General features: G+C 46.5%; 1 protein-coding gene across 1 annotated transcript in view; it reads right to left on the bottom strand.

Moving 5' to 3' along the window:
* The window catches only part of HYDIN (HYDIN axonemal central pair apparatus protein), a 375,746-nt gene that overhangs the window by 108,829 nt on the left and 248,590 nt on the right, over nucleotides 1-18,327 (bottom strand). The window contains exons 43-46 of the mRNA XM_015443164.3: nucleotides 17,566-17,707; nucleotides 14,959-15,121; nucleotides 3,247-3,873; nucleotides 867-1,085 (exon numbers count right to left, since the gene is read on the bottom strand). Of these exons, the coding sequence (XP_015298650.3) occupies nucleotides 867-1,085; nucleotides 3,247-3,873; nucleotides 14,959-15,121; nucleotides 17,566-17,707 (1,151 nt within the window). The remainder of the gene's footprint in view (nucleotides 1-866; nucleotides 1,086-3,246; nucleotides 3,874-14,958; nucleotides 15,122-17,565; nucleotides 17,708-18,327) is intronic.

The raw sequence follows: 18,327 nt of genomic DNA, 5'->3' as shown, positions 1-18,327 counted from the left end.
CTAGGACATAAACAATGACTTTTACCCCAAACATCCAATCTTCCCATCCTAATTTCTTTAATAATTTATCCTTTCTGTAGTGGCACGTGTCCCCTTAACTTGTGTGTGTTGATTCTTATATTCTTACACACTGTGCAATCACCTTAGCTTCAAAACATATTTTTACGTTTTAAAAAAGATTAGATATCGGCCGGGCGCGGTGGCTCAAGCCTGTAATCCCAGCACTTTGGGAGGCCGAGACGGGCGGATCACAAGGTCAGGAGATCGAGACCAGCCTGGCTAATACGGTGAAACCCCGTCTCTACTAAAAAATACAAAAAAAATTAGCCGGGCGAGGTGGCGGGCGCCTGTAGTCCCAGCTACTCGGGAGGCTGAGGCAGGAGAATGGTGTAAACCCGGGAGGCGGAGCTTGCAGTGAGCTGAGATCCGACCACTGCACTCCAGCCTGGGCGACAGAGCGACACTCCGTCTCAAAAAAAAAAAAAAAAAAAAAAAAAAAAAAAAAAAAAAAAATAGATATCTTTTTAAGAATGCTAGTTTTGCTTATTTTTTTTATTGTGGATGTGCTGCAGAGTAACTAGACAAGTTCCCTAAACCCTCCCACGGGACTGCAAAGGCTGTTAGGTGAGAATCAATCACTGACAGTTTCCTCTTAGGAGGTAGGACAAGTCAGAGCCAGGAAAGGTGCAGTTCAGGGACGCTCACATGAGGTTTTCAGGGAGGATCCCCAACAAGTCGAGGGAAAATAACTCAGTGAACAGAACACCTCATGCCAGGCTCCATTTCTGGTCTGGTGTGGGGTGACCTTCTCTCCCTGCCCGCTGAAGTCCTGCCACGGTTAGGAGAATAAACTGCTCATGTGTTACCTTTGTAGTGTTTGTGGCAGCCAAAAGGTCTGATTCTATTTCCATTTCTTTTTTATCATCCAGAGATATCTCTTCGGATGGTGGGATCACAAACACAAAATGCTCCAGGTCGTCTGTCATGGTCAAAGGCGGCCGCTTCACAGGGTAGGAGACGATTGAGAATAAGGCGGGAGGCGGGATGGGTGGTCCGGAGGATCCCAGACCCAAGATGTCTAGGATCTAAAGGAAAGGCCCATTGTGAATTTCCTGTGCAAAACCCTATGCCTCTCTTCCTCTCTTACCATAGCCTTTGTTACACTTTATGGCAATTGTTTAATTGTCTGCCTTTGCAACTGGACTGTAAACTCCATTAGGACGGTTAGCAGGTGGATATGGCACACAGCCAAGCACATAGCAGGCAATCAATAAATCTCTGTTTAATATGAAGAGGCCAGCTCTTAACGTTCTAATGTCTAAAGTATAGAGTTGTTCCACCTATTTTCAGATTCCATGTTAATTTTTCTTTTTGCGTTAAATATTCCTTCCTTCCAAGGGTGAAAGAAAGTTGGGATGGGAGCAAGTCAAATGTAGCAAAGAAAATAATAAAGCAAAGGTTCTGGGACTAGGGTAGAGAATGGGAATGAAGAGAGAAGTGAAAAATAACCTGAGAGAGAAAACATTTATTCCTCCAGCATTTTCCCATTCTGCTCTCATATATAATGAATGAGCAATTTCCAGAGCAAATGGTTTGGAAATTTAACAGCCACTTCCTGCCTCAGAACAAGCATGTTACCTCTAGACTAACAGCCATTATCACAACAGTAAAGGTTACAGCCCACCTGAGGGCCCAGCCTGTGGACCACTGGGCCTGTTAGGCCCAGCAAGTAACTAAATATCTCCATGCAATCCTGTGCTTCTCATCCTGTGTGTCAAGGAGCTAAAGGCATTTCCTGACTAATATGCAGCCGAGTTAACTCCCAGGATTTAGAACCTCTATGGGGAAAGGCATGAATGATCTGTAGCAATTGTTGAATTACCAGAGCCAGGGAGCTCTTCAAACAGCAGTCTAATCTATGATTTGGAAGGTGGAAAGTATAAAACAAGGCAAGATGTTCTTGTTATAGTCCTTTTTTTTAAAAAAAAAAACATTTCTGCAGGAAAAAAAATCACAATTCCTTAGCTAAGGCTGGCCTGAGGTGAAACTGGTAAGGGCATAGAGCTGGTGTTGCATGTCCCCCAGCAGTCCTTCCCACCTTTGGTGCCACCCAGGACCACTGCAGCAAGGCTTCTACTGTGGGTCGCAGCACATGGAAGTCACATGGATCGCAGGGATGACTCTGATCCTCCCGTCATCCCTGACCTGCCACATATTCCTCCCAGGCTCTAGTCTCTACTTTTAAAAGTTGACTCACGTCTGTAATCCCAGCACTTTGGGAGGGTGAGGCTGACCATTTGAGGTCAGAAGTTTAAGACCAGCCTGACCAACATAGTGAAACCCTATCTCTACTAAAGATACAAAAAAGTTAGTTGGGTGTGCTGGTGCATGCCTATCGTCCCAGCTACTTAGGAGGCTGAGGCAGGAGAATCACTTGAACATGGGAAGCGGAGGTTGCAGTGAGCTGAGATTGCACTACTGCACTCCAGCCTGGGCAACAGAACGAGACTCCATCTAAAAAAAAAAAAAAAAAAAAAAAGCTGCATCTAGTTTGTCATGGATGAAACCAGAAGGCAGCAAACTATGGTGCCCTTGAATCTGGCCTGCTACTTTTTCTAAATAAACTTGAATTGGAACACGGCCATGCCCATTCAGTTACATGTTGCTGGTGGTCACTTTTACCCGCCGAAGGCTGAGTGGAGCAGTTGTGATAGAAGCAGTATCACCTGTAGCCTAAAATACTTACTTTCTCGTCCTTCACAGAAAAAACCTGTCCCTGGAGAAAAGGCTATAATAAGCCTCTCCTCCAAACTGCTAGCAAAGGTGGCTTTTGGATACACAATACTTTTGTTTACAGGAACGAAGAGCTGTCTTACAGGATAATTTCTGTCACTGTGGGAGGTAGTGGGAAGACTTTGGAGTGGATGGGTCTCCTGCTTCACCCCAAAGCCTCACCTGCCTTGTCACTCTGTAGCACCCATATTATCAACATTAAAAATCAGCCGTTACAGGTGGCTTTCCATAAGCTTGGATGGACTAATTTAGATGTGTGACATCTCCTACAAATTTTCTCTTGCCAAGTAGGAAAGGTCCTTTAGTCATTATTGTCTTAATTCCGAGGGGGCATCAGAAATGAATGCAGTTGAGGGGATGTGGGTTTCGGGTAGGGAGAAGCACCCCTGATGATCTTAGCACAGTGCCTGCTGCCTGACTTGTGACCTCCCCACCCTGGAGGAGAGTCCTTACCTGCTCTCCTTTGGGAAGCTTGTCACTCTCTAGGGCCTGCTTCCAGTTCAAGCCTTCAAAGTCTGGTGTCTGGATGTTAAGGAAGGGCACACCCAGGTCCTTCTCCTTTTTCCCTTCGTGGTCCTCCTCCCCTTCCCCCTCCCAGTCACTCCGCTCCTCCAGGGCTCGCAGCTTCTCTAGGCGCTCCCGCTCCGCCTTCTCCCTCTCCAGGCGCTCCTTCTCCGTGCGCTCCTTCTCCAGGCGCTCCCTCTCCCGGTCCTTACGGCCCCTGCGCCCACCGGAGGGGACCTGGCGCTGGTCGTCGGGCTCATGGGCCGCTTCCTCCATCCCTGCGGGAGGCAGCTGGACTCCTTGCTTCCGGTCCCAGTACATGAGGATGTTCTGGACATCCTTCAGTGTCAACTCATAGGCTTTAAACCTCTGGGCCAGTTGCTTGTCGGGGTCCTTTGAGATGTCCCCTTCACTGTCCTCTTGGTCCTGGACAAGAGGAAGCCCAAGCATGCTGACATCACCCATGTTCCTTTTCTTCTTATTTAGCTCTTCCTTCTCAGACACTGTTGGTTCCCTAACAGATATTTTCCTTTCAATTGTCTCCATCTTGACATCCACTTTGGTGAATGGAGGAACCTAGAAGGCATGACACAGAAAAGATGCGTCAAACAGTTTTTTATGGGGTAGTAAATTGCATGAGGAGGAGCAAAAAGACACTTTGTTTCTTGAGAAGGCCTCTGAGGACCCGGGCACCTCCTCTGCATGCTAAGGTTGTGCCTGGGAATCATCTTGGGGGTTTTTATCTAAATATCCATTCCATGGTCCTTCTCTGTTCGAGATCTGGCTGGGTCCTGGCATTGTGCATTTTGGAAAAGGTGCAGAGTGACTTTGATGTTTACTCCTGGTTGAGAGCTGCTGTTCTGCAGGATCAAGGGGAAAAGACTAACAGATGCAAGCCATCTGCACCTGCCTCAGGTGCCCTGGGATAGGCCATAGCGTGTAGTGGTCCAATCCCAGCTGCACTGCTTGGTAGCTGTGACCCTGGGAGAGGACTTGGCCTCTCTCTGCCTCATCTGTATAATGGAGATAGCAATATTAATACTCCAGAGGACTCCTGAAGATAAAATGTGTGAATGCATGTAAAAAGCTTACAACAGTCCCTTTGCAGTTATTAAAACCACACACGTATTGTATACAATGGATATTGTTGGGAACAAATGGGGGTTTAGAATCTGGCTGCACCTCAGGCTTTTAAAATATGTATTTATTTAATGCACTGGGCATAGAGAAACCAACTTTATTCTTTTTCTTGCTGCACTTTTAAACTTGCTTTGTGGGCTCTGATTTTCTCCTCCCCTGGATGAAATCCTTGGGTAGGCTCCATCGTTTTCTGGGTCACTCTTTGATGATATTATGCAAAGTCCATTCCAGTCTAGTGACCGCTATCTGCAGTGCAGCCCACTGTCTCCCTTCCCAGGTCTAGCTCTTCTCTCTAAGTTCAGGCCAGCATGACTCATGGGGCTGGGGTTCAAAAATTAGACTCCAGGCCTGCCAAGGAAAGGAGATCCTGGTAAATCCCCTGGCCTTTGGGTTAGGTCTCTGAAAGGTTCCATATTAGGAATAAGGGTCAACCTGTCCTTTGCAGAGAGAGACATGGATGGAGCTGGAAGGCCATTATCCTCAGCAAACTAACGCAGGAACAGAAAACCAAATAATAAATGTTCTCCCACATGGCACAAGTATACATATGTAACAAACCTGCACGTTATGCACATGTACCCTACAACTTAAAGTATAATAATAATAAATAAATTTAAAAAAAATGTTCTCCCTTATAAGTGGGAGATGAATGATGAGGACACATGGACACATGGGTCGGGGGACAATACACACTGGGGTCTGTCAGGGGTTGGGGGGCAGGAGGAGGGAGAGCATCAGAAGAATAGTTAATGAACGCTGGGCTTAACATCTAGGTGATGGGATGATCTGTGCAGCAAACCATGGTGGCACATGTTTACCTATGTAACAAACCTGCACATCCTGCACATGTACCCCTGTACTTCAAATAACAGTGGGAAAAAGAAAAAAAAGAAGGTCAACCTGAAATAGCCCCACCCTCCCAGGGACTGAAGTTCAGTTTAAAATGATCTCAGTCCTGATTGAATCAAGATTTCTAGTGCTCCTAGCCTAGCTGACTGCCAGTAGCAAACAGTGATTCTCTCTGGAGGGAGACAACATTTTCCAGAGCCTCAGAACGTTTTTTCCGTTCAGTATCTGGCCCTTGATAAAAACCTGGGTTGGGCATGGTGGCTCATGCCTGTAATCTCAGCACTTTGGGAGGCTGAGATGGGAGGATTGCTTGAGGCCAGCAATTCTAGACCAGCTTGGGCAAGCAAGACCCCCATCTTTAAAAAAATACTTGGCACCTAAAGAGATAAGATCATGTGACCATAAAGCAAGAGCAAAAGACAGACAGGAGACCAGACTGCTGAGGATCTATGCATGGCTCTATAAGACAAGGACTTTAAAACATACTTAATCTGCTGAGGGAATTAAAACACGATTGAGAAGTGAGAATTTTGAAGAGAACTAGAAACAGTAAGAAAAGAATTAATGGCTTTTTAATGCAAAAACAAAATGAAAAACTGAAAGGAAGTTTGAATAGCAGGTTAGACCTCACTGAAAAAAAGACATCGAACTAGACAATATGTCAGAAGAAAATATTCAGTATAAAGAGAGCACAAAAGTATGTAGAACATAGAAAAAGCACAAAAGACATGTATTACTGTGAAAGGTTTGCAAAAAGGCCTAGTATATTTATGACTGGAATCCCAGACGGAGAGGAGAGAAAGAATGGAGGAGAAGAAATCTGAAAGAGTTATCAGCTAATGGTTCCCAACCCACATATTCAAGAATCACTATAAACCTCAAGTAGTAAAATACAAAGAAAACAACACCTAGGCAAATCACAGTAAATTACTGAATGAAGACATGACATCCTGAAGGTGTTGAGACCTTAAAGACAAAGAGAAACATCTTAAAGGCAGTTAGAGTCAGAAAGAGGTAGGAGGCGGGGCTCAGACGCTGGACCAGATTGAGGACTCGCTAAAACAGGGTGGGGGTGGAAACAGCTTTCCAATCAGACACGCCCACCAGTGTGCCATGTCAATATATCATTGCCATGGCAACACTCAGGAGTTACCACCCCTTTCATGGCCATGACTCAATGACCCAAAAGACCTCTTCCCTACAAATTTCTGCATATTCTGCCCCTTCATCTGCATGCAATTAAAAGTGGGTATAAATATGACTGTAAAGTGTCCTGAGCTGCTACTCTTTGCCTACAGGGTAGCCCTGCTGGGCAGGAGCAGTCACAGAACTGTCACGCTGCCTCTTCAATAAAGCTGTTTTCTTCCACCTCCGGCGTGCCCTTGAATACTTTCCTGGGCAAAGCCAAGAACCCTCTGGGCTAAGCCCCACTGTGGGGCTCACCTGCCCTGCATCACGGCTAACACGGAAGGAGCACAATCATGCTGACAGACAACATCTCAACAGCCACATGGAAGACAAAGATAGAAAAATAATATCAAAGTGCTGAAGAAAAATGGCTGGCAACCTAGAGGCCTGCCTAGAAAAAAACACCCTTTAAAAATCAAGGTGAAGTTAAGACATTTTGGACAAGCAAAACTTGAGTAATTTGTTGCCAAAGAACCTGTACCTAAAAAAACAAAACACAACACCCAGGAATGTTCTTTAGGTAAAAGAAAACAGATACAAGAGATGTAGAAAGGAGTTAAAGATTGTTTAGGAGGGTGCTGAGAAATGCATATTGATAAATATTGATAAATGGGCATTTAGGTAAAAATAAATGCAAATTGATTGTTTTAATCAATAAGAATAATGTTTCTGCATTAAAAATATATAGTGAGAATTCAAATACATAACAACATTAGCATATAATTTAGAAGAGGGTAGCACTTTGGGAGGCCGAGGCGGGTGGATTGCTTGAGCCCAGGAGTCTGAGAACAGCTTGGGCAACATGGCAAAATCACATTTCTACAAAAAAATTAGCCAGACATAGTGGTGCACCCCTGCAGTCCCAGCTACTCGGGAGGCTGAGGTGGGAGGATCACCTGAGCCTGGGAGAGATCAAGGCTGCAGTGAGTGGTGTCCACGCCAAGCACTCCAGCCTGGGTGATGTAGTGAGACCCTGCCTCAAAAAAAAAAAAAAAAAAAAAGAGGGTAAATGTGGTTAAATGAGGTTATTCTAAGACTCTTGTATATTCAACAGAAATACTTGAAGGTGGTGGCTGAAGAAAATAAGACCCTTCCTAGTCTATTAACACACTATTTAGTCAAGTGATTACATGGATCAAATTTCCACTAGGCTTTGTTCAATTGTACTTTAGTAAACAACAGCCAATACAAAAGAAACCATTGATCCAAAATATAAACATAAAGGTAAACTTTCTTTTTAAGGAATAACATTTGGGAGAAATTTGCTTTTATAGATTTGAAGTAAGAAATGATGGCTGGCAAGGGCTCATTTGAGGGAGGAAGGCAAGTTGAGAGGGATGGAATTGGGTTTAAGATTGAGCTGAAGGGTAGAAAGGAAGATTTTGGACAGAAAAAAGAAAGAAGGAAGCAAAGGAAAGTTCAGAGGAGAAACAAGGACGATGGCCAAATGCAAGGCTTTCTTCTTCTACAGTGAGAAATCATCATTAATTTGTTTAAAACAGGATTATTTTGGTTGGGTGCGTTGGCTCATGCCTGTAATCCCAGCATTTTGGGAGGCCAAGGCAGGTGGATCACCTGAGGTCAGGAGTTCAAGACCAGGCTGACCAACATGGTGAAACCTCGTCTCTACTAAAAAATACAAAAATTAGCTGGATGTGGTGGCACACGCCTGTAATCCCAGCTACTTGGGAGGCTGAGGCAGGAGAATTGCTTGAACCGGGGAGGTAGAGGTTGCAGTGAGTAGAGATTGTGCCACTGCACTCCAGCCTGGGCGACAAGGGTGAAACTCCAACTGAAAAAACAAAACAAAACAACAACAACAACAAGCAGAATCAGATGTAGTTGAAGTGCACTTTTTTGGTTAGATTTTTGAAACAAAAATTTTAAGAGATAACAGGCTTTTCAAGAGGACAGAGAAGACCTGAGCAGGAAGGGAACTTAGAGATCATCAAGGGATGAGATAAGGAAACTTTGGCCCAGAGGGTATATGACAAATTCATAGCTTCACAGATTAATCTTTGAGTTTCCAGACTGACAGGTGTATTTCTCACTTCCTGTCCTGTCTCCCATTATAGCTGGTTCTGTGATTTTTTTTCTTGTCCAACATCCCTTTATTTTCCCATCCTTGATTCTTGCTCTGTGCAATACCTCTTCTTCCAGGAGTAAGCAGGTGATTCAGAACTGACCAGTCACAGAATGGCATCCCCCTGGCCAAGGGGACTGGTTCAGAACAGGCACACGGCGCTCTCCAGTGACAGTGAAAGCCAGCACTGTGGCCAAAACGGTGTTTAACGAAGCACTCCTTTCCAGCTGGGTTTGGATCTGGGCGAGTCTAAGCCAGAACTTTCGGGGTCTCTCATGTGGAGGGCATCAGTCAGAGACCAGAAGCAGCACAGGTGAGCCAAGAGATGCAGGCAAAGAACTTTGCATGGGTGTTTATAGTTTTCCTGCGTGGGAATGAACAACCAGCAAACTGATTGTCCCATACTTAACAGCTACAGACTGAATAAAATAGAAACATAACTCCCTGAGAACTCTAGAGACTAAAAACAAATTAGGCAGTTTTTAAAGGGGCTGTTGAAACTTGGAATAAGAGAGTTGTATAAAGTGAATCCTTTTCCTCTTTTTTTGTGGCTTTACACTGAAGATAGTCATGGCAGTGGTAGTGGCTGGTGGCCACACCACAATGGAAAAACCCACCAACCGGGCCGGCACGCCTGTCATCCCAGCACTTTCAGAGGCCAAGGTGGGAGGGTCACCTGAGGTCAGGAGTTCAACACCATCCTGGCCAACATAGCCAAACTCTGTCTCTCCTAAAAATACGAAAATTAGCCGGGCATGGTGGTGCATGTCTGTAGTCCCAGCTACTCGGGAGGCTGAGGCAGGAGAATGGTTTGAACCTGGGAGGCAGAGGTTGCAGTGAGCCAAGATCGCGCCATTGCATTCCAGTCTAGGCGACTAAGCAAAACTCTGTCTCAAAAAAAAAAAAAAAAAAAAAAAAAAAGAAAGAAAAAAAAGAAAAGCCCACCAATCTTCATTCTAGAGGAGCCACAGAAAGAAGTCCTGGAACATTCAGAGCCTCCAGAGAGTGAAGGGGAAACCCCAGAAAGGAGAGAGAGCCAGAGAAGAGGAACCCCAAATTTTCTGTATCAGCAGCCTAAATCTCTGGCTGGCTGACTCTTGAACTGTGTGTGGGGGGCAAACTGAAAACAATTTGTGATTAAGGTTTAAAGAATGGAACTGACATCTTAGTCACTGACCCGCTGCAGATGCAAAAGACTAAAACTTGATCCAACCAAGCTAATTGTCTGTTAAACCTAAAGCATCAACATTCTTCGGAGAATTATAATACAATACAGAGTCTGCAACATAACATCCAAAAATTGCAGGATGTGATACAAAATTACTTGTTATATGAAGAGTCAGGAAACTCTGACAAATTCTCAAAGGAAAAGACAGTCAACTATGCCAACCCCGAGGTGACTCAGATGGAGGAACTGTCAGACAAGAACTATATGCAGCTGTTATAACTATGATCAGTACGGCAGAAGGAAATCCAAGCAGATAAATTGAAAAATTTAAAAAGAACCAAGCGGAAATTTTAAAAGTAAAAAATACAGTATCTGAAGTAAGAATTCAGGAAGGAACAAGCCATGAATTTTCATATATGTGAGCAAATAAATTTTTTTTTAACATTTTTGGAATTGGGTTTTCTGTCTTTCTTTCTTCCTTAAAAAAAAAAAAAAAAAAAAAAAAAAAAAAAGACAGGATCTTGCTGTGTTGTCCAGGCTGGATTCGAACTCCTGAGCTCATGCAATCCTCCTGTCTCAGCCTCCTGAGTAGCTGGGACTATAGGTGCACACCACCACAGATGGCCTGAATTGAGTCTTCTATTTCTTGCAGTTTAAAGATTCCTGACGATATATCCACTTGAGACTATGCTTTTGCTAACGTTAGTGTTGGCTGCTAGGCAACTGCTTAGAGCCTTGCTACTCAGAGTGTGACCTAAGAGCCAGCACCATGAATGTGACCTGGGACTTGTTAGAAATAGAGTCTCATGCCCCAGCCCAGACCTACTGAATTGGAACCTCTCTGCATATTAACAGGATCCCTGGGTGATTTGCATGCATATTCAGATTTGAAAAGCTGATACAGAGAAAATCAGAATCACCAGCAGATTTCATTTTATAGGATAAACAGTTAAAGAGCAGTAGGCTATTAGATGGAAGGAAATCTTCTGATTAGAAAGGTAAAAACAGGCCGGGTGCGGTGGCTCATGCCTGTAATCCTAGCACTTTGGGAGGCCAAGGTGGATGGATCACATGAGGTTAGGAGTTCAAGACTAATCTGGCCAACATGGTGAAATCCTGTCTCTACTAAAAATACAAACATTAGCCGGACATGGTGGTGGGTGCCTGTAATCCCAGCTACTCAGTAAGCTGAGACAGGAGAAGCGCTTGAACCCAGGAGGTGAAGGTTGCAGTGAGCTGAGATCACGCACTGCACTCCAGCCTGGGTGACAGAGTGAGACTTGTATCAAAAAAAAAAAAAAAAAAAAAAGATTAAAACAATCCACAAAAGAAATAAAAATGATTGGCCAGGCACAGTGGCTCATACCTGTAATTCCAGCACTTTGGGAGGCTGAGGTGGGTGGATGACCTGAGGTCAGGAGTTTGAGACCAGCCTGGCCAACATGGCGAAACCCTGTTTCTACTAAAAATACAAAAATTAGCCGGGAGTGGTGGCGGGCGCCTATCATCCCAGTTATTCGGGAGGCTGAGGCAGGAGAATCGCTTGAACCCAGGAAGCGGAGGTTGCAGTGAGCCAAGATCAAGCCACTGTACTCCAGTTTGGATGACAGAGCAAGATTCTGTCTCAAAAAAATAAAGAAATAAAAAATAAATAAAAACATATCCACACACAAAACAAATATTTTTGAGCACCCTTCCGCCAGGTGGGAGACTCATTAAGTGATCAAAACAGACAAAAGCCTCAGCCTTCATGAGGCTTATATTTTGCAGGGGCAGGTAGGCAGACAAAAACCACATAAAAACCTATGGTATGTGAGATGGTGATGAGTGCTAAGAGACAGGGAAGGGGCTAAGAAGTGGGCTTTTTTTTTGTTGTTGGTGTTTGTTTGTTTTGTTTTTGCTTTTGTCTTATTCAATTTTAAATAGAGTGGCCAGAGAAGGGCTTGCTGGGATGTTTAAATAAAATCCTGAGGAGGAGTTCAATGACCAACCAGCATTTTTTTTTTTTTTAAAGGTTCACCTCACTAACAATTCAAGAAATGCAAATCCAAGCAATAAAAATAATCAGTTGTTCACCCATCGAATCTAATCAGCAAGGATTACAAGGAATGCTAAAACCTATAGCCTGTGAGGTTGGGGGTAAAATACACACCTTTCAACCCCGGAATGACATGTTTAGAAATGTAGCCTAAGGAAATAAGCATGGATGTGTGCAAAGATTCAGCTCTAAGTGAGACACTTTTGGTCTCTCCACTATGATTTCCTTCCATGGATATTAAACTAATTTGGCAACAAGCAAGAAAAACAGAAAAATACACTTTATGTTTCTGCAAACTGTGTCCCCTTCTTCATCCTGTTTCCAGAACCAGAAGACCAGGGGGTGTGATGATGGAACTACCATGTAGTTACACAGTACCACAGCAAAGATGGGTGAGACAGCTGGGGACAGGGGAAGAAAGGAGAGCCCTAGTCTGGGAACGATTTAGGAGGGGGACTCCCTCACAGGGCTCCTGGTTGGTCATGGGATTGAAGGTGCAGAAGCAGCAGAGTCAGGGTGACTCTGGGAATTGGGCCTGGGAGCTAGAAGAAGGGTTGGGGAGGAATATAGGGCCAGGAAGAGGTCTGGGAGGAAGGCAGCATAGATGATGAGCTTGATGTGGGCTGTGTTGAGTTACCAGTGTCCGAGGGACAACCTGAAGAAGTGTCAGGAGCCGTGGATGGACTAAGGGCTTGGGAGGCAGTGCAAGAACCAGGGAAAAGAGTGCCTGCTTTGGAGTTGGACAAATTGGGCCTGCCCCAACTGCCTTCTGGCCACGTGACCTTGGGTGCATCGCTGAACTGTGCTGTATTCCAGCTTCCTCATCTCCAAAATGATGGTGATGATCATGTCTCCCTCAGCAGGTGTTGTCAACACTAGAGGTAGAAGGTGATGGGATCTATTTAGAGTTCCCAGAAGGGAGTGTCACAGAGCAGGAATTCAGTACACCGTAGCTGTTAGATGTTAAACATTGCTTTAGCTCTTTTTCATGTGGCTCCTGCCTTTCTCTCCTCCCTCTTTTGGGCCGTCCCTCTGCCTGGAATGCCCTTCACTTTGCTTTGGAATTTGCAAGCTTTTCCTACCCTCCTCCTCTTCCTCCAACCCATTATGTATGATCAGGTAAACATGAAGTAACGCATGGGATGGGGGTCAGCCTTAGACTGAGCAGGAAGAGACAAAGGTTGAGGCTGGGAACCTGCAGAGTGACTAAGGATGGGTGGAGGCGGGTCCAGAAAGAAGTCAGGGAGAAGGAGGAAAGCCAGAAAGGGTGGACCAGGATGCTAGGAAAGAAGAGCGATCCAAGGAGGGTATGATCCACAGTGTGAAGCTCATGTAGGAGGACATCAAGCAAGTCAAGGCCTGACCCATGCCCATTAGATCTGGAAATGGAGAGGCTGGAGCCTTGGATTTGAGGGAGTGGTGGAGACAGGAATCAGGGTAGGAAAGGGGGAGGCAGGAATGAGGGGTGAGGAGGCAAAGCCAGCAAGTGGGGACAAGTATGAAGGGAACGAGAGAAAAGGGGTGCTCGTCGGGGGCACCAGGGTTGAAGGAAGTTTTGTTTTTTTTTTTTCATTTTAAAGGTGGGTGATTCTCGAGAACATCTTTAAAGGCTGTGAGAAGAGCTGAAGCCAGAGCAGGGAGGTGTGCTGACGGTTTAAGACACAGAGCAATCCTTTTGATGAGGAAGCAGGAAGGTCTTTAGTCCTTCCCTTTCACCTTGGCACTCGCCCTGGAATTTTCTTTCACTTCCTGAGAACACATCTAGTCTCAGCAGTTTTTCTTGAGCTTGAGTGTTTTCAGACCAGACAACCACATTAGTCCAAGAGTCTCAAGAAGTCCCCCCAGGGAACATGATTGATTATGTTTTGTGCTAAGCTCAAATGATACACAAGCCTGTTTCCAAATGGATGACCGTGATAAGGTCCTTATCACCTCATCCAAGGTCAACAAAGCACATGCAAAAGTACCTGCCCTGAATCCAGTAGTGGGGTCTGGGGTCAGGGGCTGGGCGGGGGGGAGGTGCTCAGGTGACAGCAACTTGAACTGAGAGTAAAATAGGAAAATCCACATGCTCCTACTTAAAAGTTTCAACAGATTCCAGATGGAGACACCAGTGATGGAGTCAGTGGGTATAATTTGAGGTTAACTGTGCTGCAAATAGTCTTTCTTTTAATGATGAATGAAATGTTGTCTTTTAAAAGCAAACTTGGGAAGATAACTTCTGCATAGATTATCCTGAACTTATGCCACATAAGAAATTGACTTTGTTTAATGGCAAAAATAATGGCTGAAACACACAGGTACTCAAATTCTCCCTCCTGGCTTCACGTACAAAATCACCTAGGAGAGGCAGGGATCAGTCCTGGTAATTTTTTCTTAGGGACCCCTTTTTCTTCTCAGCCTGAGATGTCATAGATTTCCTTCAGGTCAATATCAGGCATCCCAAATCTGTGCCTAGTTCTGTGTGCTTAGATCCTGCTCCTTCCTGAGCTTTCCCTGGTTGAGACCCCTGCACACCAATTTCTCTGCCCTTATGTCTGCCCAGCCACTGTCACTGTCTTTCACTCACCAACTTGGGCCAGTCTTTACCGTGTCCGGAGACGGGTTATAGCTTCACCCTCAGGACTCGTGGCTGCCACACCAGCTGGTCACAGCCCTCAGCCAGGATCACCACTGTGGGGGCTCCTTTAGCCACTCTGCTCTTCCAGTGCCACAGGGGGCAGTGAGGCGACTGCTATGCTTGGCAGACCGACAAACTGCTGGCACTTGCCTGCGAGGATAAGCTCATGCCGAAGCATCTTCCTTGACGGTTGCCAAGGGTATGCTCCTGATTGGACACATGGGCTCATTGGCTTTGGGGCTTCCTGGGAACACATCTTGAATATTAGCCTATTCGGCACCATCCTGGGTCCTGCAGGGGGTGGTGGAAGGAGCAAGGGCTATGGCCAGACCCAACTGGGTGAGGTCCTGGATCTGTGTCTTCCCATCTCTGAACCTCACAGGGCGACACGATTGTGTATGACGCAGGCTCAGCACTTCACATACAATCAGCATTCAACAAGCATTGGTCCCTTTCCTCCTGCCTTCTGTCCCACCACATGATCCCAACATGATCAGGTTAATTTCCTGGAAGGGGAATGCACCAGGCTGCCTTCCGCTTCGGTCTCCTGGCGAGGAGCAAGTGAGGGTTGTTACCTGCTTGTTTGATGCTTGAGATTTCTTCGGCGGGGGCTCCTCCTTAATGGGTCCCTGCTTTCCTTTTTTGACCTTCCGTTTCAGCTCATCCTCTTCCTTTTGTCGCTCCAGCTCCTGCTGTAGCTTCTTTTCTTGCATTTCCTTTGCCAGCCTCTCCTGCTCCCTTCATCAAACCAGGCAGAGAAAAAATAGTTCAGGGGCCCCCATGCCTCACCCCTCCGCTGCCTGGGACTTCCAGGGGGAGGGACATTGGGCAGAGCTTTCTTGAGCATAAAAAGAAAGAACAAAGCAAGCTGGATAAGTGGAAGGAAAGGAGAAAGGAAGAGAAGGAAAGAAAGAAAAAATGACTCTCATCTATGTTTGAATGGTCATTCAGCAAGACTCTGATTCACTGAAAATCAACTAGGAGGAATTCTCCATTAATCTGTATTTCGAGTCCAATCTCCTCTCATAGGACAGTGAGAAAAAGGCTGAAAATAAGCACGATATTAGCACTTAAAAAAAGCAACTTTCAAAGATTGTTCTGGTATTAGTGCAGATGAGGCCTGCCTCCCATAGCTGAACATGTTTGCTGTTCAGACAATAAGACATTTTTTTTTTTTTTTTTTTTTTGACAGAGTCTTGCTCTGTCACCCAGGCTGGAGTGCACTGGTGCAATCAGCTCACTGCAACCTCTGCCTCCCGGGTTCAAGCGATTCTCCTGCCTAAGCCTCCTGAGTAGCTGGGATTACAGGTGTGTACCAACATGCCCAGGTAACTTTTGTATTTTTAGTAGAGACAGGGTTTCGCCATGTTGGCCAGGCTGGTCTCGAACTCCTGACCTCAGGTGATCCTCCTACCTTGGCCTCCCAAAGTGCTGAGATTACAGGCATGAGCCACTGCGCCCAGTCCGAAACAGTATTTTCAAAGCAGTCTCTATGGTGGCTAGCTTAGAGCCATGGTGCATAGTCTGAAAGCCGTGTTCCCCTCCTCCACCCTCTTCTCTTTCTGCTGTCATTCAGCTGCTCCTGCCCCTTCTGCTAACAGCAGAGAGTGGACCAAAGCCAAGCACCAAGCACAAACAAGTGAGGGAATAGCACTTCTGAAAATAGTTAACCCAGCTGTTTTCATCCAGGAATTCCTAATTGTTTCCGGTTGCCATGGCTCTCTGCCCACTGAAGCAAACTTATTTACTTCATGTGGTGTGTGTGTGTGTGTGTGGTGTGACACAAACAAATTGTTGCTGCACTTTGAGACTCAAATTTGCATTTTCCAGGTCTACTATGAGATGAATGTCTGAAAGCAACAGCCCTGGTGAAAAAGAGGAGTTTTTTCTAAAGTCTCAAAGCAAGGCTTTCTGTAAGTCTGGAGGACTGGGCATTTCTATAGTGGACCATGCTGCAGAAAGATTAGGGCACACCCGGCTGGGCGCTGTGGCTCACGCCTGTAATATCAGCACATTGGGAGGTTGAAGCAGGCGGATCACTTGAGCCCAGGAGTTTGAGACCAGCCTGGCCAACATGACGAAAACCTGTCTTTACAAAAAATACAACAAAATTAGCCGGGCATGGTGGTGTGAGGCAGGAGAATTGCTTGAACCCAGGAGGTGGAGGTTGCAGTGAACTGAGATTGCGCCACTTGAGGTGTGATGGAGGCACTCCAGCCTGGATGACAGAGCGAGAGTCCATCTCAAAAAAAAAAAAAAAAAGATTAGGACGTACTGTAGGGGCAGGGAGGGCAAAAGCTGTTTCAGGTCAGTGGGAGAAGTGTGGAGCTGGAGGAGAGGAGAGAAGTGGGTAAATAGTAGGTGGGTATCTAGGCTCTGTACCTCCAGTGCCTGAAATCCTAGGGAGGAGGTAGGCAATAGAACCACTACCCCCCACCCCATCCCTGCAATCTTTGAAGATCTGAGGGCAGAAAGGACACATGATCCACTGTCCCCGTCCCTCTGAGATAGTCCTAAGTATCCTGGGCACTAGGAGGCATGCGGGGATCGAGTGGTTTCTGTGTGGTTCCCAGTGAGGGGTACAGAAAGTGGCTGAGGGTGTTGGCTTGTGAGCCTGCCCACGGTCCCAGGATCGAGGATCTGCCCAGGCCGAGGATCTCTCCCATGGCAGTTAGACCTCGGGGAATGGGCGGCACCACCCAAGGCCAAGAAGGGGACCCAGGCAGGGGGAGGAAGGGCTGAGATTTGGGGAGCAGTCACTATGCCCAGGTCAGGAGAGTGGACCCTGGATCACCAGCTGTGGACACTGAAGCACCGAGGCAGAGAGCACAGAGGCCGATAATCCACACCTGGGGGCGCTGGTCAGGAGGGTCAGCAGGGGCCCCAGGGCAGCGCAAAGGCCAGTGGCCCCTCTCTCAGGGCCGCCCGTGACATTACAGCCTGGTCTCAAATGCCCTCCAGTGGGAAGTAAGGACAGTGGGAGAAACCCTGAATGGTACAGCAACCAGCACCCTGGATGGGCGGGATGTGTCTTTCTGCTCCTTGCAGGTCACCTTCCAGGGCTTTCTGCAGCTACTGCTTCCCCCCTGGAAGATGGCTTGGGCTCACACCCCAGTCCTGGTCACTCTGTGGGGACGGTCCCGGGGGAATGGCTTCTGCTCTGGCCAGCCCTTGGCCCTGACCTCTTCTTCCGCTCCCGGAGCGCCTGCTGAATCCCCTGATTGAATGTGAGTTTCTCCTCCTCGGTCAGGGCATCATATTCTTCCTCATCCATGTTTTGGAGACGCTCCTTCTCTTTCTCAAGAGCTTCCTTGTGCTTGCGTTCTGTGAGGACCACAGAGACGGGAAGGTGAGGAAAAGTCCTTCCCACTCTCGCTAGCAGCCTAAGCAGGTGAAGGAGGGTCTTAGTGTGGGGCAGCTGGTGTGGCGCCTGGTCTGCCTCCTCCCTGGTTGCGGGGGTGTGGGGTCCCTTCATGAAAGCACTTCCACATTTGGGTTCTGTCTGCAGGTGGCTGAACAGTGGCCCCCAAAGATGCCCATATCAGATTACTCAGAACCTGTGACTGTGTTGTCTTCCATAGCAGAGAGACTCTGCAGATGTGATTAAATTAAGGATCTTGAGGTGGGCCGATTATCTTGGGGGGCCCAGTCTAATTATAAGGGTCCTTTCGAGGGAGGCAGGAGAGTCAGTCAGAGATGGTGATGATGTGATAGTAGGAGCAGGGGTCAGAGGGCTGCAAGGAAGGGGCCAGGAGCCAAGGAGTGCAGGAGGCCTCTAGAAGCCAGAAAAGACAAGAAAAAGGGGCTACCCGACAGCCAAAAAAGGAATGTGGCCCTGCTGAGAAAAATCTGGAGCAATGACCAGGCATCCCTCAGCAGTCATCCAGCCTCCAGCTGCCTAGTTTTCCAGAAAGTTCATTTCTCCATAATGATCCACTTGAAAA

This window comes from Macaca fascicularis, chromosome 20 (assembly GCF_037993035.2).
Source record: "Macaca fascicularis isolate 582-1 chromosome 20, T2T-MFA8v1.1".
NCBI classification, from domain to species: domain Eukaryota; kingdom Metazoa; phylum Chordata; class Mammalia; order Primates; family Cercopithecidae; genus Macaca; species Macaca fascicularis.
This window is presented reverse-complemented; position numbering and strand designations above follow the sequence as displayed.